We start from the raw sequence: 26,803 nt of genomic DNA, 5'->3' as shown, positions 1-26,803 counted from the left end.
GGGTTCCAGCCCTGGGGGAGGAAGGGCTTACTCCTCCCTGCTCCCCACTCTGCATCTCATTTTCCTCTTTTGTATAACAAGCGGCTTTGGACTTCTTTTCAAACTGAGGTTTTCAAAGTGATTTCTGAACGATTTTGGGGAGTCCTTATGGTATGTGACAGTGTCCCAGAGACCACTCTGTGGAGAGCCAGGAAGACTGCCCACCCCACCCACAGCACCCCCCTTTTATCTCACATATAAACAAGGCTTCCATGAGAGATTATATATGGCGCAGGGGGAAGGTTTCTGCTGCAAATACAGTTTGAAAACTATGGCCCAAGTCGTTGTGAAGCTCTCAAGCTCTCTGAGGCCAAGCGCCTGAATTCTGGGCTGCATCTCAAGCTTTCCACAAGGTCCTCCTAGGAGCCTCATAAGGTTGAGATTGAGATGCCTTCTGCCTCGATATTGGGCATCCTAACAGGACCTGGGCTGGGAAAGGGGAGGGGGTGAGAAAGTAAAGGGATAGGGTGTGAAGATGGGACATAGTACCTGGATGGTGACGTCGTAGTTTCTGCCCACAAGAGAAGTCTCACTGCTGGGCCCAAACACAAGCAGGCTGGACACCTTGATGATGCACGTGCGGCCCGACTCGAAGATGGGTTCCAGCCCGTAGATGACCTTGGCCTGGGAGGCCTTCCGAAGGCCACACCCATATCCACCCCCTCGGAGCTCCTCGCTTACCAGTCGCCCAAAGAGCTTGTCCCCCCAGCAGCCAGAGTCAGCCAGACCCTTAGCAAACACCATAGGGGTCATCTCAATCTCTTCTCCAACTGAAGGGGAACAGGAGAAATGTGGGAGACCAGGAGCTCCTGTCTGACCAATGTGGGGCTCACAGGGAAGGAAAAGGCCAGAAGCGCCTCCCACCCTGCCAACCTGCTGGGCTCACTTTCCGTCCATGCCTGCTCTTTGGGCACATTGAGTCCCTACCAGACTATGAGCTCCTTGGGGCAGAAACTCTATTTGATTCAACCCCTGCCATCTAGTGGTACCGGTGTAATATCCATCACATAACCCCTGCCTTCCACAAATGCGTCCTGAGCAGTCCAGACACAGTGCTCAGGATGTGTTTGTGGAAGGCAGGGGTTTTCTGTGGCAACAGCAATCAATACAGAATACCAGAATTACTTTGTTTTGGAATTCGTTGTTTTGATCAGATGAATACATGACTCCATTTCAACCAGCACGTTTGACTGAACCAAAAAGTTTCCAGGACCAATCCAGCAGCAATGAGCACCCCTAGTGCTCAAATTGTGACCGCTAAATATAATTTCCCATTAAAGGGAAACCAGAGCTTTCTAAAGAAATGGTTGATTCCAGGTCTAGGCAGAAAGTGTACAGCAAGGACCTGAAATACCGTGTGAGTCCAGAAAGCAAGAGAGCTAGCAAAAGCTATTAGAGACTTGGCAGAAGGACACAGGGACCAACCTGAAGGGGCTCCCTTGGGCCAAAAAGGAAACAATCTTGGCAACAAAAATAATTACTGCAACATATTGAACATATCAAATATGTTAAAAATCCATGTATTCACAGTGGTAACCAAAAAAAAAAATCCAATCTCCTCCCTCAAAAAATAAACCTCACTGGTCACCTATGGAAAATGGTACGGCACCAACGCATTATTCTAAATTCTAGTAACTAAAGGCAAAAGAGCAAGTATTTATCCTTCATTTCCTGTTGGAACTTATGTGTTGGGATAACCAAATAATTAACCCTTTTATACAGAAAAAAATCAGCTAATGAAATGAAGAAGAAAAGATCAAATTAAACTATCTCCGTGTTGCAACTGCTAATGAAATAATAGATTTAGGCAATAATCAGTGACTGCCAAAACCCCTAGATAACAATAAGGTTTGTAACAGATTGTTTTTAACTTTAAAAGGGGATGGATCACACAGATGCACCTGAATGAACCCAATGACCAACCTTAACATTACTAAAAGTGAAACCATCTGACATTATGTGCCTCCAGATAGGATGCAAAAGGTATACACAGCACATGTGAGTTATTCTTGCCCCCCCACCCCCCAAAAAAAATCACACCTGAATCTGACCAAACCTCTAAATCTGATTACCAATTTGGAAGAAGCACGTGCATGGGGGAGCATGTTAAATGGGAACACAATCAACAAAATTCAGAATGTTAGAAATTCTATACCGGTGACTTTAACGAACACATGGCAAAGGAAGAAAACAAATAAAGTAGAAGGAACTGTTAAATATTAAGAGATACTTGGGAGCTGCATCAGCCAAAAGCAATGAGTGGTTCCTGATTCAAATAAACCAACGCATATGAGACAGTTGGGGAAATCTGACTGGATATTTGATGATATTAAATAATTATTACTTAGTTTTGAGGTTGAGGTTTTATTTGATATTGATTAAATTTTATTTGATTACTAAACAAAAGTCACTAATTGGCACTTTGGGAGGCCAAGGCAGGTGGATCCCTTGAAGTCAGGAGTTCGAGACCAGACCTGCCAACATGGTGAAACCCATCTCTACTAAAAATACAAAAACGAGCTGGGCATGGTGGTGCACGCCTGTAATCCCAGCTACTGGGGAGGCTGAGGCACGAGAATTGCTTGAACCCAGGGAGCGGAGGTTGCAGTGAGCCAAGATCACACCACTGCACTCCAGCCTGGGCGACAGAGTGAGACTCCATCTCAAAACAAAGTCACTAGTTGGATGAATAAGTGATTGAAAGAGTGAGTGAATGAAGGAATTAATGCATTTTTTTAGCAAATACAGTGCTCTAAACATCTTTTTGTCACTGGCTGCCTTCATAGTCCCAAGCCTTAGCCTGTCTCTTGTAGGAGCAGTACATACACATCCCTATTTGAGCCCTTCAAATGTGTATCAAACTTTGAGGGTATTTCATGATCACCAGGGAGCCTGCTGAAAAATGCAATGTTCCTAGGTCCCTCCTAGGTCATTAAAGATGTCTGCAGTGCAGCAGGGACCAGGAAACTGCATTTCTAACAGGTTCCCTGTGTGAGTCTAACACTAGGGTCCACAGAGCACTGTGAGAAACCCTGGGTAGGAGTTGGCAGGATAAGACATGCCCTGGTGGCCGGTTCTGCCCTGGATCAAAGACTCTGACATGGGCAAAGGGCCCAAGGGTGAACTAACTCCTGTGCAGTGGCCCCCTTGGTCACTTCTTCCCCCATAATCTTCTGATACAGCAGTTCTCCTCCATCATCTCCCCAAGCCACATCCTAAACTAAGAGGCAAAGAGGAGCAGTATGTGGATTGGGACCAGATTCCAAGCCCTTAAAGAGGGTCCTCCCTGCCGATGGCAGGGGTAGGACCACCCCGCCTTCCCCAGGGGGGAACCATACCTTCACCTTCTTCTCTGGCGATGAATCCTGACAACACTAGATAGAGAAAAAGAAGAAAGCAGTGCCTTCAGGCTGCTGTGCCAAGAGAGTGCCTTCTCTCAAAGATGACTGCTGCCCACCCACCAGGAGCCAGGCCAGGCTGAGACCCCGGGCTGTGGGGCACACTCACCCTCAGGGCTGAGGCAGAAGTCGGTGGAGGCCGAGCCGTGCTCATTGTGGATGGTGCACCGATACACGCCGCAGTCTACGGGGGAGGCCTGCACGATGGCCAAGGCTGCCGGCCCCTCATCCCCTGCGCTGCAGAGTGGAGACCCTACTCGTGAGGGCCATGGCATGGGGGCAGACTGTGGTCCTAAGCATCCTTGGACCCCACTCTCAGAGGCTGCTGTGAACCCTGGCTCTGAGAGCTTTGGGGAAGCAGCGCAATTCCAGGGCTAAGAGCTGGTCCTGAAGCCTACAGGTCTGGTTTGCAGTCCTGACACTTATTAGCTGTGTGGCTTTGGACGAGTGGCTTAAAGAATGCTGAGCCTTCATTTTCTCATCTCTACTATGGGAATAAAAGGACCTCCCCTGGTTATTGTGAGGATTAATGAGGTGATAGGTTCAAAGCACTAGGACAGTGCCCAACGGTATTACTGCAATCAGGGAGCCAGGTCAGGTGGCAGTGGTGTCGTTGGCTTACCTCCTGCCCACCTCGCCCACTGGGCGCTGATCCTTGGCCCATGTCAAGACTGAGTCACTAAGAATGTTGAAAAACTGGCACCAGAGCTTCAGGCTACCGGAGGCATCAGGAAACTGCTCCACCCGAATCTTCCGGATCACCTGTGGGGCTGAGAGTAGGGCCCAGTCAAGAGGGGAACATCACCTCTCCTCTGGCCATATCCTTGCTTTCCAGGGTGTCCTTGGTGGAAAAGGCTGGGAGAAAACAGGATTCAAGTCTCCACACAGACCTACCACTCACAGCCCCTAGATGCCTCCTGCCTATATCTCAGGCTTCTGCCGTGACCCCCAAAGCACACATCTCAGCTAGAAAGAAGCCCCTACTCCACCTTGACCCCAGGCTGGGAGGGGCTCCCAGCTGAGGACGCAGACAGCAGTCGAGACAGGAACTTCAGTTTGCATTCTAGGTCCCTAACTCTAGAAGCCTGCATTTGAATCCTGTCCCCACCACTCTGTAATCATAGGACACCTCTGTAAAGGGGGATTGAATGGTGATGATGGAGAGCTAGAACGCTACTGAAGCCAGGCCCTGTGCTATGTACTTCATCTATTCCATCCCATTTAAGCCTCATGCCATTGCAAAGGTGGTACTGTTATCTCCACTCTGTGGAGTGGCAGAACCAAAACAAGAACTAGGCCTTTCAGATTCCAAAGGCTGTGAGAGAAGGGTACCTTTGCCAAGGTAATTTGTGAATCCCGAGGAGGGATATGCTATCTGTCGTGGGGTGGTGCTGTTAGCAGCAGCAGCAGCGTGCTTTCCGTGGCCCTGTCCTGTGAAGCCATCCCCTTCCCTCCCCATTGCTCACCTTTCAGCAGGTCTTTGGCTTTCCTGGGCTTGGCCAGTGCCTCCTGCTTGCCTTCATCCAGGGCCACCTCTGTGTCCAGACCGCCAGCCTTGGGGCTGGGGCCCAGGTCTCCTGCCGCCAGCTCCTCCTCTGCCCGAGGCACCTCCAGCATGTTTGCTTTTCTGCCCTGTGTAGGGGAGCGTCTCTCCCGCCCTGGAGTCCCTGGGGACCCAGGCACCAGGCTTTTCCTGGGCCCCCGGGGGGAAACTGTGGGGCTCTCCCTTTCTTCAGATGTGGTTGCCTCCCCGTCTCCTGCTGCTCTGACCTTAGGGAGAAATCTCTTCCTTCGGGCCCCTAGAGCCAGTTCCTCAGGTGTAGCTGCCGGGAGACCTGTCAGAGCCTCCCCTGGGAACTTCTCCTCTTGGGAGGGCTCCTGGGCTATGCTCTCTGCTGAAGGTCCCTGCCCAGGGGCTGCCTGCCCACCCGCCTCCCCCAGTCGACCACCCATGCTGCTCTCCTGAGTGGCCCCCAGGAGGCCAGGCCCCTCAAGGGAAACTTCTCCCTCACCCTCACTGGCTCCTTCTGAGGCCAGCCCAGGACCCTCCTCATCTACCACAATGGCAGGGACAGTGAGGGAGCTGGGACCAGGACCCCAGGAGCCTCGGGCAGCAGCAAGGGCCTGGCGGCCAGCCTGCACCTCGCGGTCCAGGAGGCCGGTGAGGCGGCGGGAGGTACAGGGGCTCAGCAGCAGAGTCTGTGCACTCTGCACCAAGTGGTTGTTCTCCACACGCTCCAGGATGCGCCTTGATGTCCGGGGACTAAGCCCAGCCACTTCCACAGTGGGTGTCAGAGTGGCTGAGGGCACCAGACATCCGGTGGCTGCCCCCACCTGGGACTCTCCCCCTGCTCCACTTGTCTCTGTGCTGGACAGCTTCAGCAGCAGAAGCAGGTAGTTCTTCAGGGAATCTATGAGGCCAGGGTCACAGCTCCGGGGACCTGGGGTCCGCCCCTCCACATCTGGTACCTGGGCGCAGGCCCCCTCACTGCTGGTGGCCATGGTTTCTGGTGGGTGACTCTGAGTGGGGGTCCCCAGCCCCAGGTGCAGTGTTGGGGCAGAACTTATCAGGGCCTGATCCTCAGAGGGAAGGAAGGCAGCTGTGCTCCCGTGCTGAGAAGTCGGGGTGCTACTTGGCCCCTCCTTTGGGCTAGCAGTCAGCCCAGTTCCAGGAAGATAAGGCATCGTGGGTACCTCCTGGCTCAAGCCAGCTGGAGGACAGCCACCGTGATCCATACACGGCACTCCCCCTGGCTGCTCCTCCTTGGGGCACTGAAACGGGCTGCTCTCCTGCTTGGCCTCGACTGGGCCTGACGACTGTGGCCCTTGGCATCTCTTTCCTCCCACCTGCTCCACACTCCCCTCATGGGGCGGCTGTGCTGGGAGCATGAGGTTCCCTGACAGGGGACCCAGCACAGTTTGCTCATTATTCCTGGAGGCTGTTACTACTGCCTCCTCAGATCTGGGCAGTAAACCAGGTTTTTCTGGGAAACAAGACCCTTCTGGGGTCTGTGTAAAACATTCAATATTCGGAGGAGCTCTAGGACCCACAGTAGGTGGGAGTTCGGGGGTTCTGGATGGTGGGCCGAGGCTGGTTGCCGCCTCCTGCTCTGACTGACCTTCCGTGGCTGTGGGTGCGCGCCCCTCTGACTGCATCCCCTTCTCTCCCTGCATCCTTCTGTCTTCCTGTGTGCCCTTATCTGCCTGGGCCTTCCTGTCTTCCTGTATCTTCTCACCTGCCTGTGTTGTTTCTAGCTGTGTCTCTGCCCTTCCCTGTGTCATCATGCCCTTCTGTGCACTCCTGTCTGACTGTGGCCTCTCGCTTTCTTGTGTCCCAGCATCTGCCTGTGTCTTCCTATCTGCCCCTGTCCTCTGGGCTGTCTGTGTTCCATCTCCCCTGGTCCTTCCATCCACTTGTGTCTTCCCATCTGCCTGCACATTCTTCTTGCTTCCAGTTCTCTGGTTAGCAGACGTTCTCCCATCCTCCTGGGTTTCCATATCCATGGGTTCAATGATACCTTGACTTCCGGAGGTGCTACAACCAATGGAGGCTACATCAGAGCTGCTGCTGGCCGACTTGGTAGGAGCCGTGGTTGTCTGGCACTCCAGGACCTGAAAACACAGGGACAAAAGCAAGGATTTAACTACATGGACATTCAGATCTCTTTCCAATCTGGCATCCCAGTCTCCTCGGACCTCATCCACAACTGCTCTGATGGGAATCTTGCCGCCTGGTTTCTCAGGCCTGCTGGAAGTTGGGAGGAAAAGACATGTGACAAATACCCAAAGCCCCATCCATGCCCACTCACCCTAATCTCTGATCTCAGAATCTGGACTGGGGAATATCTAGCACCCAGACCCAGCTCTGGCCCTTCCCACCTCTTCCTGAAGAAATCCTGCCTTTCCTCAAAGACCTTGCTCATGGGTTATTCCACCCCTCACCCCTACCATATGAAGGAGACTGTCCTCTCCCCAGGGCTCCCAGAGCAGTCCTTCTCCTGTGGCACTAATTGCCTTGAATAGAATTATGGGTGAAGTGAGAGAGTGCCAAAGGGTGTCCCAATAATGGCCTCAATGACAGCATCCACCAGTAACATTGAGTGAGTGATAATAATGGATGTCATCCAAGCAGAGAGGATTAAAGTAATTCTGAATGGCATCTATGCCAGGAAATTAATGAACCATTATAATGTTACCCTTTTGAACATCTATTTGCAAAGCACTATGCTAGGCCCCTGTATATGATATTACCCCACTTACTCCTCATACAGTATGAATACTTAGGAGAGTCAGCCCCATTCTAGAGATAACAATGACAAGAAGGCATGTGATGTGTCCACCGTCAGGTAGTCAGTAAGTGGCAGAGTTCACATTCGCAGCCGGGTGTATCTCGCTCCAAATCCCATGCTCTTTGTTGTTATACCATAACGCCACCTACTTTTAAAGGACTTCCTGTCACACATGGTGGCGTACAACAGTAATTTGCCTTTTTTCCTCTAAGATGTCATCAAAACCAACAAAGTAAACATGAAATAAACAAAGCAAACTCTTTTGTTAGTGAAACTGGAGGCAAATAAAACCTATGGTCTCAAAAAACAAACAAAAGGATAACAGCCGCCAAAAGCCAACAGATGCAGACTCTGGGAAGCTGAGGAGGAGCAAAGTGATACGGGGAAATAAACAGGGCCACAGCTCAGCGGGCGGGGAGTGGAGCTGTTCAGCAGGTCCCAAGACGCCGGCAAAATCACGGCTACTGTAGACAAAGGTCACCCCGAGGTTATAAACCCCTAAGTCCACGTGCAACAAGAGCTGCAGGGTCATGGAGGCCTGGGTGGAAACTGGCTGAAGACACGGCAGATGAGCAGAGCAGACAAGGAGAGGAGATGGAATGGAGGAGGCAGATTTCAGAAAACGCTGGCAGCTACACTCCTGAAGAAACCTCCGGAAAATTGCTAAGCCGAGAACATTGTGTTTTAGCATACAAAGACTAAAGGAATATTGTTCCCACAAGCCCCGCTTGAGGAAATCACCAGGGAACAAACGTAGTCAACCAAAAGATGATTGAGAAAATAACAGCAAAAGAGCTGATGGTAAGCACTGAACATATTTCACTTATATTAACATATATACTAATGCATATTAACATATAACTGTAGAACCAAGACTAAAATCAAGTGGCGTTTAGAATGGCAAATCAGAAAGTCAATGTTCTATGCCCTGACGATACAGAAACAACACAGCCAGTACGAAAGTGGAAAGGGGAAGAAAATACCAAGTGAAGTAACTTCCTTGACTGTGTCACCTGTAAGAGCCAGGCACCAAAGACATTACTCAAAGCTGAAAAACCAAGCAACAGAAATAGAGGATATTTGCCTAAATAAAGATAATCACTTAGAAATCAAACTTTAGGCCAATATGAGATAGAAAATGAATGAAGGCCAGGCACAGTGGCTCAAACCTGTAATCTCAGCACTTTGGGAGGCTGAGGCAGGCAGATCATCTGAAGTCAGGAGTTTGAGACCACCCCGTTTCTACTAAAAATACAAAAAATTAGCCAGGCATGGTGGTGCGCATCTGTAATCTTAGCTACTCTGAGGCTGAGGCAAGAGAATCGCTTGAGCCCGGGAGGCGGAGGTTGCAGTGAGCCAAGATCGTGCCATTGGACTCCAGCTTGGGCAACAAGAGTGAAACTCTGGCTCAAAAAAAAGAAGATGAATGAAGAAAATGCAGAGAAGAAGTGAAAACACTGTATCATTTTTCATCATTAAAAATTAGTAGAAACTGAGTGAACAGATGAAATAATTAATGGTATTATATAAAACTGAAATTATAACATAAATATTTTTAAATATCAGAACCACACACAAAATCAAAGGAATAAGATCACAAAATGAAAGACTTCTAAATATACATAATTAAAATATATGTAAATTAAGTGTAGAATTTAAAGTTACTTTTCTAAATTAGGAATTTTCTGTTTTTTAAATTTTAAATTTTTAAATTTATTTTATATTTTAAAATTGGAGATGAGGTCTTGCCATGTTGGCCAGGGTAGTCTCAAACTCCTGGCCTCAAGCAATGCTCCCACCTCAGCCTCCGAAAGTGCTAGGATTATAGGTGTGAGCTACTGCACCCAGCCTAAATTCAGAATTTTGAATGAATGGTATGGATGTAGGAAACATTAGAGTTTGACGAATATCAGGAATAAGTCTGACTGAAGGATTTTTTTTTGGGGGGGGACAGGTTCTTGCCATCTTGCCCAGACTGGCATGCAGTGGCTATTCATAGGCAGGATCGTAGCCTCAATCTATTGGGCTCAAGTGATCCTCCCACCTCAGCCTCCCAAATAACTGGGACTACAGGCTGACTGAAGAATCTATTTTTTTTTTTTTCTTTTGAGAGGGAGTCTTGCTCTGTCACCCAGGCTGGAGTGCACTGGTATGATCTTGGCTGACTGGAACCTCTACCTCTCAGGTTCAAGCGATTCTCCTGCCTTAGCCGCTCAAGTAGCTGGGATTACAGGCGTATGCCACCACGCCCAGCTAATTTTTGTATTTTTTAGTAGAGATGGGGTTTCACTATGTTGGCCAGGCTGGTCTTGAACTCCTGGCCTCAAATGATCTACCCACCTCGGCCTCCAAAAGTGCTGGAATTATAGGCATGAGCCACTGCACCCGGCCTGACTGAAGAATCTTAATAAAAATGCTCTTCCAACTTCTCTGACAACCGGATATTAACAGACAAAACTGCCTTGGTGCCAAGAAACAGCAATTAGTAATATATTAGAGCTTCTTTTTTATCTTTTGATATTCTAGGATTAGAAAATGTTAATAAAGACATAAGATCTATAAATCCACAAAGAAGGTGCAGACTGTGCATACAAATCTGTTGCTGTTCACAAGACTCATGGAAATAGAACTTCTTGATTAAAGCTACCCTCACTCCTAACGCACTCTCAGCCAGATCAATCCCTCAGTTCTATTGAAACTACTTCTTCATTATCTCAATATCCATTTCCTTCATCTCCACTGCCAACTGCCTAATCGGAGCTGCCAACAATTCTGTCTTGCCTGGACTACTGTAAAGCCTCCTAATTGGTATCCATGACTCTAGTCTTTGCCTCTGCTAAACTCTTTTCCTCACTGCAGCCCAAATAACCTTTCCAAAACACAAACCTGACTGTAAAACTCCCCTCTTAAAAAACCTTTCAATGGCTTATCATCACTGACAGGATAAAGCCTAAAAGACCTAGCTTCAAAGAGCAAAAATTTAATCACACAGTAGCCCCTTCTTATTCATGGTTTTGCTTTCCGTGGTTTCAGTTAACTGTGGCCAATCTTGGTCTCAAAATATTAAATGAAAAATTCCAGAAATAAACAATTGATAAATTTTATAGGTCATTTCAAAGAGGCTGCAAAACCAAGAGCTCTTAACGCTGTGACCAAAGATGGAAGTTCTCTCTAGGATGCCATGGCACTCGATGGTGGTATGTTTTCCTGGGGAGATATAAGACATAGGTGTTATATGACATAGTAATCCATGATGGTTGCCATGGGAGAGTTTTAAAGATTAACCAAAGTAAAAAGAAAAAACAAATTGTAAACTTTGCACTGTTCTGAGCAGCATGATAAAATCTCATGCCTCCCCACCTGGGATGTGAAACAGCCCTTCGTGCAGCATGGCCACAAGGCATACACTAGGCTGCCTGTTACCCATTAAGTAGCTGTCTTGGTTAACAGATCAACTGTCCTGGTATCAGAGGGCTTGCGTGCAAGTAACCATTATTTTACTTAATAAATGGCCCCAAAGCACAAGAGTAGTGATACCGGCATATTACTATAGTTGTTCTATTTTATGATTATTGTTGTTAATCTCTTACGGTGCCTAATTTATAAATTAAACTTCATAATAGGTGTGTATGTATAGGACAAAACACAATATATATAGGGTTTGGTATTATCTGCAGTGTCAGGCATCCACTGGGGATCTGGGAAAGTATCTTCTGTGGATAAGGGGGACTGCTGTACTCTCTTGGCCAGGGTTACAGGAATCGCACAGCCTCTACAGACGGCAATTTGGCATTATCTATTAAAACTAAAAATACTTAACTCTTTAACCCAAAAATTCCATTCCTAGGAATTTATTGTACAGGTATACTTTCATGTGCAGATGGACTTATATACAAGGATATATACTGCAGCATTGTTTAAATTGCAATAGACCAGAAATCACCTAAATTCCAACAATACAGGACTGATCCAATGAATTATGGTATATCCATATTCCAAATAAATAAAACAAATATCCAAATAAAAAAGCAAGGTAAAGGATGGAAAGTATAATATGCAACCTTTGTGTGGAAAATACACAGACACACACACACATATTTTCAAATGTAAAGAAAATAGCTCTGGAAGGATGCCCAAAGAACCTGCTTTGGCAACTGCCTTCAGGAAGAGGACCTGAGCAGTGGGGATAGGGAAGTGGGGAGACTTAATATTCTCTATATATCTTTTGTACTTTTTGAATTTTATACCTTGTGCATGTGACATATAGTTAACAAAAATACAATTAAAAATGAAAATCTATAAGGAAATCAACCCTTCTGTGATCAGTGAGGCCTGTCCCTCAGCAAGAGTCCCAGATCCGTTTCTCCAGGTTCATCTCTTGGGTCCCTTTGCCCAACACTAACTTAACTGTGCTGACAACTGTGCTATTTTGTAACTCCTTTATGTACTTTTTTCTGTACCAGACATTCTCACCTACTCCTTGCCCACCTGAAGGACTCCTTCTCATCCTGGAAGACCTCACTCAAGTTTCTTTTCTTCTTTTTTTTTTTTTTTTTTTTTTTGAGACGGGGTCTCGCTCTGTCGCCCAGGCTGGAGTGCAGTGGCGCGATCTCGGCTCACTGCAAGCTCCGCCTCCTGGGTTCACGCCATTGTCCTGCCTCAGCCTCTCTGAGTAGCTGGGACTACAGGCGCCCGCCATCTCGCCCGGCTAATTTTTTTTTGTATTTTTAGTAGAGACGGGGTTTCACCGTGGTCTCGATCTCCTGACCTCGTGATCCACCCGCCTCGGCCTCCCAAAGTGCTGGGATTACAAGCGTGAGCCACTGCGCCCGGTCTCTTTTCTTCTTTAAAGACTTCCTGAGTTCTCTCCTCTACCCCGAAAAACGTTAGTGGCCCCCATAGCAAATTTACTAATTCCATCATTATACCCCCATTCTGTGTGGTATTTATTTCATGCATATCTCACCTGCTAATCTGTGAACTCTTCCCCTCTGAAGAGGGCCCAGTACAGGCCTAGGAGTTGGAAATCAATAAATACATGGTAGATGACTGAATATTCTCTGTACACTTCTACAAGGGCTGACCCCTCTAACTAAACATTATAACAGAGTGTGTGTGTGTGTGTGTGTGTGTGTGTGTGTATACATCTACATCTGGAACTGTGTAAAGATATGAGAAGGAATGTCATATGTTTCTTAAAAATAAAACTGGTGTGAGCAGAATGAACCTAGTTGGCTCTGTGTAAGCTTTTTTACTACAAGGGATATTAGGAGGTTTAATTTGCCATGCTGTCTTTTTCCCTCTTCCCTCATAAATTCTCAGATATTAATAAGACTCAGTCTATGGCCAGGTATGGTTGCTCATGTCCAGAACCCCAGTGCTTTGGGAAGCCATTGTAGGAGAATTGCTTGAGGCCCAAAGTTCAAAACCAGCCTGGCAACACAGCAAGACCCTGTCTCTACAAAAAAAAAACAAAATATTTAGCCAGGTGTGGTGGCATATGCCTGTAGTCCTAGCTACTCTGGAGGCTGAGGTGGGAGAATTGCTTGAGCCCGGGAGTTCGAGGCTGCAGTAAGCTATGATCATGCACTCCAGCCTGGGCAATAAAGACCCTGTCTCTTAAAATAAAAACATAAAAATAAAAATAAAAAGTTTTATTCACCTTTGCATTATTCACAGTGCCAAACACATAAGGGGTTCACAGGAGTGAACAACTGAATGAAAAACAGTATGGTTTATAACTCTCTAAGGGGGCATGGCCCTGGAATGCTGGTTTGGAAGAGCAAGGGACAAAACCAGGACCTTAACAGGGATGGGGCAGGGCAGTCATTTTTGCATAAGTTTTGGTAGTTTGTAATTTTTAAATAACTGCTCTATTTCATCTAAGTTGTTAAATTTATGTGCAGTTTTTCATAGTAGTCTTTTTTTTTTTCACCCTGTCAATCCTTACAGAGTCTGTAGTGATATCCACTCTTTCATTCTTAATACTTGTATTTTGTGTCTTCTTTTTTTTTTCTAAGTCTTGCCAGAAGTTTATTGATATTATTGATCTTTTCAAATAACTAGCTTTGGATTTATTTTCTCCATAGTTTTCTTGTTTTTGGTTTCATTATTTTCTGTTCTTTTCTATCTGTTTGCTTTGGATTTATTTTTCTCTTCTTTTTCTAGTTTTCTAAGGTGGGAACTTAGGTTATTGATATTTCAGATCTTTTTTCTTTTCTAATATAAACATTTTAATGCTATACATTTTCCTCGAGGCACTGATTTAGCAGCATCCAACATTTTGGTATGTTGTATTTTCACTTTCATTCAATTTAAAATGTTTTCTAATTGGCCTTAGGACTTCTTCCTTGGTCCATAAAAGTATGTTCTTTAATTTAAAAGTGTTTAGAAATTTTTCTATTATCTTTCTGTCATTGATTTCTAGTTTAATTTCATTTTGGTCAGAGTGCATACTTTGTATTATTTCAATTACTTCACATTTGTTAAGATTTATATTATGGCCCAGGATATAATCTATTTTGGTGAATACTTTATATGCGCTTGAAAAGAATGAGTATTCTGTTGTTACACAGAGTGTTCTATATATGTCTATTAGATAGTTGGTTGCTGGTGCTGTTCAGTTCTTTTATATCCTTACTGATTTTCTATCTACTAGTTCTATTGATTACTGAGAGAGAGGAGTATTAAAGTCTCCAACTATAATTATTGTTTTCTCTATTTCTCCTTTCAGTTCTGTCAGGTTTTGCTTCATGTATTTTGAAGGTATGTTGTTATGTGCATACACATTTTTTATTGTTATGTCTTCTTGAATTGATCCTTTTATCACTAGATAGTTCACTATTTTTCCCTTAGTAATTTTTTTTGGTTTTTGAGACAGAGTTTTACTCTTGTTGCCCAGGCTGGAGTGCAATGGCGTGATCTCGACTCAATGCAATCTCCGCCTCCCGGGTTCAAGTGATTCTCCTGCTTCAGCCTCCCAAGTAGCTGGGATTACAGGCATGCACCACCATGCCTGGCTAATTTTTGTATTTTTAGTAGAGATGGGTTTTCTCCATGTTGGTCAGGCTGGTCTTGAACTCCCGACCTCAGGTGATCTGCCCACCTTGGCCTCCCAAAGTGCTGGGATTACAGGTGCGAGCCACTGCGCCCGGCCAGTAATTTTCTTTCCTCAGAAATCTACTCTGTCTGATATTAATATTGCCATTCCAGCTTTCATCTGATTAGTGTTTGCATGATATATATGTTTCTATTATTTTACTTGTAACTGACCTATATCATTATATTTGAAGTGGATTTCTTATCGACAGCATCAAGTTAGGAAAGTTTTTCTGGTCCTGTCTCACAATCTGTCATTTAATTGATATGCTTAGACCATTTATATTTAATATAATTATTTATGGGTTTAGATTTTGCTCAATAATTTTACTATTTGTTTTCTATTTGTTTCCTGTTTTTCCTTCCTGTGTTTCCCTATTCTTGCCTCCTTTTAGATTAGAACATCTTTTAGTATTCCACTTTAACTTATGTAGTGTGATTTTTACTATATCTCTTTGTATAGTATTTCTGTTGTTGCTCTAGGGCTTACAATATACATACTCAACTTTCCACAGTCTACTTAGAGTCAATATTTTACCACTTCAAGTGCCATACAGTAATCTCACCATCATATAGGTCTCTTTACCCTATGCCCCTTTATGTTGTATTTGTCTTATATATTATATTTGCATACATTAAAAAAACTCTAGCAATGTAATTTTTTTTTTACTTTTTACCTTCAAACATATTTTAAAGAAATCAAGATGAAATAATTTATTATATTTACCAGGATATTTACCATTTCCATTGCCCTTCTTTCATTCTTGATGTTTCAAGTTTCCTTCTGGTATTATTTCCTTTCTGTATGAAAAATTGACTTTAGCAATTCTTTTTATTTTATTTTTTTTTTTTTTGAGACCAAGTCTGGCTCTGTCACCCAGGCTGGAGTGCAGTGGTGCAATCTCAGTTCACTGCAATCTCTGCCTCCTAGGTTCAAGTGATTCTCTTGCCTCAGCCTCCCCAGTAGCTGGGATTACAGATGCCCCCCACCACACCTGGCTAATTTTTTTTGTATTTTTAGTAGAGACGAGGTTTCACCATGTTGGCCAGGCTGGTCTCGAACTCATGACCTCAGGTGATCCACCTACCTCAGCCTCCCATAGTGCTGGGATTACAGGTATGAGCCACAGCTCTCAGCCTAGCAATTCTTCTAGAACAGGTCTGCTGACAATGTAGTGTCTTGTTTTTTCCATTATCTGAGAATGTCTTTATTTCACTTTCAATACTTAAAGATATTTTTGCAAAATGTAGAATTATAGGTTGAAAGTTCTTTTTTTTTTTAGCATTAAAAAAAAAAATGTTGTTCCACTTCCTTTTGGCCTCCATTGTTTCTGATGAGAAATCTAAAGTCATTCAAATCATTGCTCCCCTATAAATAAAGTATTATGTTTCTCAGGCTACTTCCAAGAGTTTTCCATTGTCTTTACTTTCCAACAGTTTGGCTATGAGGTTTCTGGATGTGGAATTCTATGGGCTTTTCCTGTTTAGGCTTTGCTGAACTTCTTGACTTTTGCCAAATTTTGAAAGTTTTCAGCCATTATTCCTTCAGATATTTTTTTCTGCACCACTGTCTTTCTCTTTCTCCTTCTGATTATCCAGTGACACAAATGTTAGACTTTTTGATACAGCACCCCAAGTCTCTGAGGCTCTGTTCATTGATTTTTCTGATTCCTCTCTCTTTCTCTCTCTCTCTCTCTCTCTCTCCCCCCCTCTCTCCCTCCCTTCCTCTCTCTCTGTGTGTGTATGGGCGTATGTGTTCAGATTGAATAATTTCTATTGCTTTAACTTCAAGTTCACTGACTTTTCCCTGTCATCTATCACTCTGTTGTTGTGCTCAATCAGTGAGTCTTTTTATTCAGTTATTGTAAATTTCAATTCTAAAATTGATATTTGGGGCTGAGGTGAGTGGATCACTTGAGGTCAGGAGTTTAAGACCAGCCTGGCCAACACAGTGAAACCCCTGTACTAAAAATACAAAATTAGCCAAGTGTAGTGGCACACGTCTGTAATCCCAGCTACTCCCTCAGGAGGCTGAGGCAGGAGAATCTCTTGAACCCAGGAGGTGGAGGTTGCAGTGAACTGAGATCATGCCACTGCAGCGTGCCAGGCACTCTAGCCTGGGCAACGAGAGCAAAACTCTGTCTCAAAAAAATAAAAAATAAAAATAAAATAAAATTGATATTTGGTTCTTCATATCTTTTACCTCTTTTTGTTTGTTTGTTTGTTTGTTTTGAGACAGGGTCTCCCTTTGTCCAGGCTGGAGTTCGGTGGCGTGATCTCGGCTCACTGCACCCTCAACATCCTGGGTTCAAGTGATCTTCCCAATTCAGCTCTGCAAATAGCTCAGACTACAGGCACACACCACTATGCCCAGCTAATTTTTTTGTATTTTTTGTAAAGACAGGGTTTTGCCATGTTCCCCAGGCTAGTCTTTTACCTCTTTGCTGAGACTTTCTATCTTTCCATTTGTTTCCAGAGTATTCACCCTTACTTGCCACATTTTTATAGTAAAGTCAGATGATTTTAAAGTCAGATGATTCTAACATCTGTGTCACTGTGGAATTGGCACTCTTTGATTGTCTTTCCATGCAAGTGGAGATTTTCATGATTTTTCATATGCCATGTAACTTTTATTGTATTTGGACATTTTAAATATTACAAGACTCTGATTCTTGTTTAAATCTTATGGAGAATATTAACATCTTTGTCTTGGAAGGCAATCTACCTAGTTGTGTTCAGGATAAAAATTCCATTCAGGCCTCTGAGGTTATAGTTTCCATCTCAGTTCCATTTTCCAAGCCTTTCCAATGCTATTTGGGGTTTTTTTATTGTTGTTTTATTTTTGAGACGAAGCTTTACTCTGTCACCCAGGCTGGAGTGCAATGGCATGATCTCAGCTCACTGCAACCTCTGCCTCCCAGGTTCCCGGGTTCAAGCAATTCTCCCACCTCAGCCTCCCGAGTAGGTGGGACTACAGGCATGTGTCACCATGCCTGGCTAATTTTTTGTATTTTTAGTAGAGAAAGTGTTTCACTATGTTGGCCACGCTGGTCTCGAACTACTGACCTCAAGTGATCTGCCTGCCTCGGCTTCCCAAAGTGCTGAGATTACAGGCATGAGCCACCCACCACACCTGGCCTGCAGTGCTATTTGGATCTGCCCTGTGTGTGTGCCACCCAGTGGCCAGTGTGGGACTTAAATGATGGTTCATTAGTGTTTTTATTCTCTAAGTTTTTTATTCTCCCAAGTATTCCATTCTCAAAGATTTTTATATGCTCTTCAGAATCAGATACATGCAGGAACAGCTTGGGAATGAGCCCAGAAATTTATAAAGAGTTTATAAACCCAGAGGTCATTAATGATTCTCAGAGGTCATTTTCCCAAGCTTTTCCCTCTCTATGGTTTCCCCCATAGGGCCCCCTTTTTCAGTCTTCTGGCCAAATAGCTGGAGCTTCCTTTACCCTTCTCTGCCACATATTTTCACACATGAGCCTGTGATCTGGACCAAGGAAGAGACCCAGGAGAAAAAAAAAGGAACAGGGGCTTGTCCCACTCTTAGGATCAGAGCTCCGCTGAATAGAGGGGAAGATTCTCTTCTCTCAAAGTTTTAGGCACCTGTGGCCTCTGCTGCTACCACTGTCACTGCCAAGAAATCTCTTTTCCATTCCTGAAGGCTGATCTAGAGGGCTTCGGGAACTCTCTCTGCCCAAGTTAATGTTTACATCTGGGTTTCAGACAGCATTAAGACCAGGCCAGGAAATGCCAGAAGGAAAAAAAAAAAAAAGCAAACACTGTAGGTTCAGTGGTACTTTGAGTTCTGGTCTTCATCCCCAATCTGTCTGCGACTATTTGCTTTTCAAAGTTGTCAAGTAGGTGTATTATACATTTTGCCTAAATTTTTGGCTGCATTCAGTGGGAGATACAGAATCAAGTGTATTTACTCCATCTTATCCAGAAATAAAACTGCCATAACCAGAATAAATAATATTAGTTATTGTATTTTTCAGTTCTGGAATTCTAATTGGTTCATTTTCAAGTCTTTTCCACCTTTTTTTTTTTTTTTTTGAGATGGAGTCTCGCTCTGTTGCCCAGGCTGGAGTGCAGTGGTGTGATCCCAGCTCACTGCAACCTCCACCTCTCGGGTTCAAGCGATTCTCCTGCCTCAGCCTACTGAGTAGCTGGGATTACAGATGTGCATCACCACACACAGCTAATTTTTGTATTTTTAGTAGAGACGGGGTTTCACCATGTTGGCCAGGCTAGTCTCGAACTCCTGACCTCAGGTGATCCACCTGCCTCAGCCTCCCAAAGTGCTGGGATTACAGGCGTGAACCACCGCACTCGGCCTTTTCCACATTTTATAGTTTCTAGGTATTTGGTGAAATTCGCAATCTTGTCTTCTTATCTCCTTCAATATATGAAGGAGATAAACTAATTTTAATTTTATAATTCATGTCTAATAATTCCAACAGTTGGAAACCTGTGGGCCAATTTCTTTCCTTTCTTTTCTTTAGTTTTTTGAGACAGAATCTCACTCTGTCACCGAGGCTGGCGTGCAGTTGCACAATCTCAGTTCACTGCAACCTCTGCTTCCCAGGTTTAAGTGATTCTCGTGCCTGAGCCTCCCAAGTAGTTGAGATTACAGGCATGCGCCACCACACCTGGCTAATTTTTGTTTTTTGTTTTTCGGGTTTTTTTGAGATGGAGTCTCACTCTGTCACCCAGGCTGGAGTGCAGTGGTGCAATCTCAGCTCACTGCAACCTCCGCCTCCTGGGTTCAAGCAATTCTCTGCCTCAGCCTCCCGAATAGCTGGGATTACAGGCATCCACCACCACGCCCAGCTAATTTTTGTATTTTTAGTAGAGACTGGGTTTTACCATCTTGGCCACGCTGGTCTTGAACTCCTGAGCTTGTTATCCACCCACCTTAGCCTCCCAAAGTGCTGGGATTACAGGCATGAGCCACCATGCCTGGCCTAATTCTTGTATTTTTAGTAGAGACAGGGTTTCACTACATTGACCAGGCTGGTCTCGAACTCTTGGCTTCAAGTGATCCGCCCACCTCAGCCTCCTAAAGTACTGGGATTACAAGCATGAGCCACTGTGCCTGGCAAACTGTGGGCCAATTTCTATCTTCTGTGGACTTATCTTCATTTCATGCTGAATATTGTATTTGAAATACTTTTTAAAAATAATTTGAGGCTTAAGATGATGCTGTCGTCCTCCAGATATGATTTTTGTTTGCTTCTGCTAGGTGCCTGAGGGCACTAGGTATCTTGAACCACCTAATTCTAATTTCAGGGATTGAGATATTTCTTAGTTATCCATGTGACTTGGAGCTCATCAATACCTCAATACTGTGAGAGTAATTTACCTGATTCCCCTTTCTCCTAGGGTACAAACCTTCAGAGTCCCAACCCAAAACCCAGGGGGCTTACAAGGGCTCCCACTCTTGAGACCATGGGCTCTAATTTTTGTCTCCTTAGTCCCATGAGAATATCTAAACTATTGCTCAGTCTCTCATTCTCCTCTTCTGGCATAGAAGATACCTCCCAGGACAAAATTTGTGCCAAATGCTGGGACTACCATTCTAGATTTCTATCTCCTTCCAGATCCTGGCCCAGTAATTCTCACTTTGTCAGCTCTCCAATGCCTTCAAGCAGATATTTTATTTATTTATTTTTTTTTTTTAATTTTTTTTTTTGAGACGGAGTCTCGCTCTGTCGCCCAGGCTGGAGTGCAGTGGCGCGATCTCGGCTCACTGTAAGCTTCGCCTCCTGGGTTCACGCTATTCTCCTGCCTCAGCCTCCTGAGTAGCTTGGACTACAGGCGCCTGCCACCACGCCCGGCTGATTTTTTTGTATTTTTGGTAGAGACAGGGTTTCACTGTGTTAGCCAGGATGGTCTCAATCTCCTGACCTCGTGATTCGCCCACCTCGGCCTCCCAAAGTGCTGGGATTACAGGCGTGAGCCACCACGCCCGGCCCTCAAGCAGGTATTTTTATATTTTGTCTAGCGTTTCTAGTTGTCCTCAGTAGTTGAATTATCTAACCCAGCACTACTAGAAGCTGACATTTAATAACTGTTAGTTCTCTTCCTTTTCTGTGTCACTCTTGGCCTTAGACAATGTTACAATTAGTGCTAAACAAACCAAAGCAGTACACAAGACACAGAAAGGAAAAAAAAATGTTGAGAAGCTTTCAATGCATTTAGGCATCAAAATTAGGATAGGCTGGTTTTGCATTCCCTCTCTAGCCCACAATCTCACCTTTGTTTCAAGCTATTCATCCTTCTCAGAATGTCTTCCTTTTTCTCTTTCAGCTAATTCCTAACTGGGAATATTATCTTTTATATTTTAAAAATTATATTAATGTTTTTTTAATATGGCATTTCCCGTAATCAATCTATACATGATGCCAACCAGTCTGGCCTCTTTCTAGATGCCTTCCCTGGTGACTCCAGACCACACCGTTCTCCCTCTCTGGAAGTCCTCTGTTGTCATCATTCACATCCTCTTTGCACTTCTTTCTAGTGAGTCCAGTCCCCTCAATTCAGTAGATAATTCCTCAAGGCAAGGATCATGTCTCTCCTCAATCTCCCTCCATTCAACAACTCTCAAAAGATATTTATATTCATGTCCTCCCTGAAAACTAAAGAGCCCTGATTGTGAGAGGAGAGTTCCCACGCCTTGGGATGATCATCCTCAGGACCTTCAATGCTTCTCAAAAAGAGACACTTAGGTCTCAAAGCATTCAGCAGGGCTCTCCCACACCTACACGGTGCTCTCCAAGGATTTTGGCAGATGGGGCATTCTACTATGTTCCCCTATGTACCTCAGCTCCAGAGATCTGAGGCAGTCCCAGAAAAAAGATCTCAGGTTAGGGCACTAAAAAGCAGACTTCGTGGGCATTGAAGGCCAGTTTCCATTCATCAGCTGCCTCCTGCCCAGAGAGAGAGCTGTGTGAACAGCATGCCTGGGCTGGAGGAGAAGCAGACATTAACAACTCAAGAGGCCCCAGCTCTACCATCTGTTCCTCATCCACACCCATGAGAGACGCCTAACTCGAGCTTCCAGAGGTACCCCTTATTCCCAGGAAAGAAAATCAAGACAGAGTAAGAGGGCATTGGCATCATATCCCAGAAACAGGGACCCTTAAAGTAACAAACCCTAACAAGAGACATGCTGGGCTCAAATGAAGAAAAAAACAGAACTTCAAAAGATAGATGAGAAAGAAGATTTGGATCATGGAAATAGAGACTGTGGTTCCAAATGAGAAGGCTAAATATTAAGGTATTGGTTCTTCCAAAGTTTTACTAAAAGCCCATTCAAAATACAAATATGCCTTTAGTTATCCATGAAAGGATTTAACAGGCTTTATAATCTTATTACATGTAATTCATGACTATTTAAAAAATGGTGAACAAAAAATATAAAGTAAAAAACAATGGTATCTGGGAGTTTGGAGAATTTCAAACAATGATTCTACAGTTTTCCTAGAGGAATAAAAAAGAGATAATAGTTAAGAAAAAATTTTAAAGGAGTGTAAGAGAAGAACTTGCCCTGCCAGAAATCAAACCTATAAAAATTCAAACAAGATTGTCTTGTAAAAAATCAACACACAGATGAATGGATTATGACAGATGTATATGTAGGAATTAAAATTGGCTCTAGTATGTATAAGAATTAGTATATCAGGAAAGAAAAACAAAATAATAGATGCGGTGTGAATATTCCACAAATAATTTTGAGGAAAATTACCTATTCATTAGTCAAAAATCAAGCCAGAGACTGATGCTATATTACACACCGAAATAAATTTCAGATTAATTTAAAAATCAAATGAAAGATTCAAACAACAAAAATTAGCAAAAATACAGATTACTACTTAATCTAAGACTAGGGAAGGAAAGCATAAAAACTATGGAAAAAAGGGTTAAAATATTCATACTATACCATCTTATATAGTCATTAAAAATAAAGTTATTTTGAAGATTTTTTAGAAACCATGGAAAATGCTCATGAAATGATGAGAAGAAAGCAGGATACTCATGCCTGTAATCCTAGCACTTTGGGAGGCTGAGGTGGGCAGATCATGAGGCCAGGAGTTCAAGACCAGCCTAGCCAAAACGGTGAAACCCCGTCTGTACTAAAAATACAAAAATTAGCCACGCATGGTGGTGTGTGCCTATAATCCCAGCTACTGCGGGGCTGAGGCAGGAGAATCGCTTGAACCCAGGAGTTTGAGGTTGCAGTAGGCTGAGATCATGCCACTGTACTCCAGCCTGGGCTACAGTGCAAGACTCCATCTAAAAAAAAAAAAAAAAGAAAGAAAGCAGGATATAAAACTGGATCAGAATAAAATGCATATTAAATGGTTAAAAAGGCCGGCGCAGTGGCTCACACCTGTAATTCCAGCACTTTGGGAGGCCGAGGCGGGCAGATCACCTAGGTCAGGAGTTTGAGACCAGCGTGGCCAACATGGTGTCTTTACTAAAAATGCAAAAAATTAGCCAGGTGTGGTGGCAGGCGCCTCTAATCCCAGCTACTCAGGAGGCTGAGGCAGGAGAATCGCTTGAACCCAGAAAGTGGAGGTTCCAGTGAGCTGAGGCCACACCACTGCACTCCAGCCTGGAGTGCAGACTCCAGAGACAGAGTGAGACTCAGTCTCAAGAAAAAAAAAAAAAAATGTAAAAAACTACATACACACATAAAAAGATTGGTAGATACACCAATGTCCCTTCATCTCTTGGGTGATGGTCATCTCTGGATGGTAGATAATAGGTGGATTTTTACTTTCTTTTGTCTTTTTTTTTTTTTTTTTTTGAGATGGAGTTTTGCTCTTGTTGCCCAGGCTGGAGTGCAATGGCACAATCTCGGCAACCTCTGCCTCCTGGGTTCAAGTGATTTTCCTGCCTCAGCCTCCCAAGTAGCTGGGATTACAGGCGCCCACCACTATCCCCAACTAAATTTTGTATTTTTTTAGTAGAGATGGGGTTTCACCATGTTGGCCAGGCTGGTCTCAAACTCCTGACCTCAGGTGATCCACCCACCTTAGCTTCCCAAAGTGCTGGGATTACAGGCGTCACTGTGCCTGGCCTTTACTTTCTGCTTCAAGTTTTTAGAGTTTCCTCCATATTTTCTACTATGACCATTTTTTTTATAATAAAGAAATAACTTTTTTTTCAAAAAAATTTGGCAGGATAAGAGTATGAAAAAACAGACCAGGCATGGTGGCTCATGCCTGTAATAGCAGCACTTTGGGAGGCCAAGGTGGGAGGGTCACTGGAGCCCAGGAGTTCGAGAGCAGCTTGGGCAACATAATGAGACCTTGTCTCTACACAAAATTTTTTTAAAAAGAAAAAAATCATCTAGGCATGGCAGCACATGCCTGTATTCTCAGGCATGGAACTTGGGAGGCTGAGGCAGGAGGATCACTTGAGCCCAGGAGGTTGAGGCTGCAGTGAGCCATGATCGTGCCATGGCACTCCAGCCTGGGTGACAAACAAAGGAAGTTCCTGTATCAAAAAAAAAAAAAAAAAAATCAAATTCGCTCACTAAAAAGCAACAGCTTAAAAGTATACATAGATGTTAAACACGTTTCACATATATGACCTATTTAACAATTATTTTAAGTTAAAAAAATAACACAGGGTTTTTGGCTTTGTTCTGTGTCTCTGTGTGTGTGTGTGGTTTTTTTTTTGGTTTGGTTTTTTTTTTTGGTTTTTTTTTGAGACAGAGTCTCTGTCACCCAGGCTAGAGTGCAGTGGCGCAGTCTTGGTTCACCGCAACCTCCACCTCCCAGGTTCTAGCAATTCTCCTGCCTCAGCCACCCAAGTGGCCAGAGTTACAGGCACGTGCCACCACGCCCGGCTAATTTTTTTATTTTTAGTAAAGATGGGGTTTCACCATGTTGGCCAAGCTGGTCTCAAACTCCTAACCTCAAGTGAGCCACCTGCTTCGGCCTTCCAAAGTGCTGGGATTACAGCCATGAGCCACCGCGCCCGGCCTAACCATGGGGTTTTTGTAGGAGCAGTGGAACCAACACAGACAACCTCTCAGGTACCACACTGCCTAAGCCCCTCCTCCTATCTTTGGGAGGCAAGGAAGAGGGGGCTGGTACTTCCTCCTCTGGCCCTACCAGGAGGCTGCCACCATCTGGTATTGGGTTCCTCACCATTTAGGAAGAGAAGCCAGATTTGCACACTAACTTGGCCACCAGCCTGGTCCCTTCCTAAATGAGCTATGAGCGCCTATGAGAGCCATCTCTTCCAAAAGGCCCTGCTGTCCAGCCTGTGGGCTGTCAGGCATGTGCAGCAGCCCCACAAAGCCTTCCCCGGGCCACTGTGAACTTACCATTCCAGTGGCCAAAACTACATGAGACCAGGCATGATGGGGGCAAGAGTCAGGAACAGGTTCCAGAAAGTCTGGTTTGAGGTCCCTGAGGTTTGTTCCACTCCAAAGCCCTCTGAACTACTGTTCCTACAGTCTAACCTTAGCACCCATGAAATAAAACCATTTCCCATGGTCACCCTTAAAACTAGTCTTTCCCTCCTTCCCACCATGAAAGTTCTCTCCATGGGAAAGCCCCTCCTGTTCTCCACAAAGCATCCTTTCCCCTTTGCCCTCTGCCAGGTGCTGTATCAGCTTGTCCCTCATGTGCTTCCCTTCACTGATCCGAGAAACCACCTGTCCTCTGTCCCTACCCCTGGGAAACGCTGCTTTCCTCCTGTTCCCCCATGAAGCCATTCCCGATCTATAACTCCTGCTCCCTCTATCCTAAGAAACAGTCTCATCTTAGTTCTCACCAAAACCAGAGGCTGTCTCCACTTAAGGTTATCAGATTTTGCAAAAAGAAAATACTGGGCTGGGCACAGCGGCTCACGCCTGTAATCCCAACATTTTGGGAGGCTGAGGTGGACAGATCACTTGAGGTCAGGAGTTCAAGATCAGCCTGGCCAACACAGCAAAACCCCGTCTCTACTAAAAATACAAAAATTAGCCGAGCATGGTGCCTCACACCTGTAATTCCAACTACTTTGGAGGCTGAGACACAAGAATTGCTTGAACCCGGGAGCAGGAGGCTGCAGTGAGCTGAGATTGCACCACTGTACTGTACTCCAGCCTGGGCAACTCCATCTCAAAAAACAAACAAACAAACAAACAAAAAACAAAGAAAGAAAGAAATACTGACACCCAGTTAAATCGGGATTTCAAATAAATAACCAGTATTTGTCTCAGTGTAAATATGTTCTATCTATTTTATCCACCCCAGCCCCACTCTTGAAATACTTTTCCTTCTGCCACTGATAAGAAACACTGTCTTCTTTCTGTCCCACTATAAAACACTATCTCCCAAAACCTCTGTGAAATAATGCCCCCCAAGCCCCTGAAACATATAGAAATAACCAAAAGGGACAAATTGTTTCCTTCCTGCCTTCTCAGTCCCACCCCTCAAGCTCCTTAATGCTGCCACCCATCTGCCTCTTTGGGGAGTGGACACTCCACTACCCCTGTCTCCACACAAAACATAATCTTTTCTCTGTCAGCTACCTGTTCCCTAGAAGGTGATGGCACTCCTGTTATCAAGTGAAAACACTTTGCCTCTGTTGCCCACCATAGTCATATCTGATCCCAACTGCCACTTACTTAGTTCTTAGAGGGCACCAGATTCTTACAACAGCCCTATGAAGTAGGTATTATTATGATTATTATTCCAGTTTTACAACTTGCTCTAGATCACACCATGTTAAGGCAGTCAGATTTGCATATAGGTATGCCTGACTCCAGAACCTTAGATAAACCCAGATTTAACCAGCATTTCCTGGACATTCAGCTTTGTTAAAAATCGAATGAGCAGCCAAGTTGCCACCTGCTGTACACTACAGCGCACACCTGCTCCTCCGTCTCCCCCATGAAACACTGTTGCCTCAGCAAAGCCCACAGAAAGCTCTCCACTGGCCCCCTTTCCCACCCCAGAG

General features: G+C 44.6%; 1 protein-coding gene and 1 non-coding gene across 2 annotated transcripts in view; one reads left to right on the top strand and one right to left on the bottom strand.

The window, feature by feature from the left end:
* ALPK3 (alpha kinase 3) overlaps window positions 1-26,803 on the bottom strand; it is a 61,319-nt gene that overhangs the window by 10,694 nt on the left and 23,822 nt on the right. Inside the window, exons 6-10 of the mRNA XM_032175161.2 lie at window positions 4,904-7,049; window positions 4,060-4,207; window positions 3,547-3,674; window positions 3,378-3,413; window positions 529-809 (exon numbers count right to left, since the gene is read on the bottom strand). Coding sequence (XP_032031052.1) covers window positions 529-809; window positions 3,378-3,413; window positions 3,547-3,674; window positions 4,060-4,207; window positions 4,904-7,049 — 2,739 coding nt within the window. The remainder of the gene's footprint in view (window positions 1-528; window positions 810-3,377; window positions 3,414-3,546; window positions 3,675-4,059; window positions 4,208-4,903; window positions 7,050-26,803) is intronic.
* Window positions 10,832-10,949, top strand: LOC116482789 (small nucleolar RNA SNORA25). Its single transcript, XR_004252054.1, has one exon. It is a non-coding gene; the product is annotated as a small nucleolar RNA SNORA25 (small nucleolar RNA).

This window comes from Hylobates moloch, unplaced genomic scaffold (assembly GCF_009828535.3).
Source record: "Hylobates moloch isolate HMO894 unplaced genomic scaffold, HMol_V3 SCAFFOLD_14, whole genome shotgun sequence".
Taxonomy (NCBI): domain Eukaryota; kingdom Metazoa; phylum Chordata; class Mammalia; order Primates; family Hylobatidae; genus Hylobates; species Hylobates moloch.
This window is presented reverse-complemented; position numbering and strand designations above follow the sequence as displayed.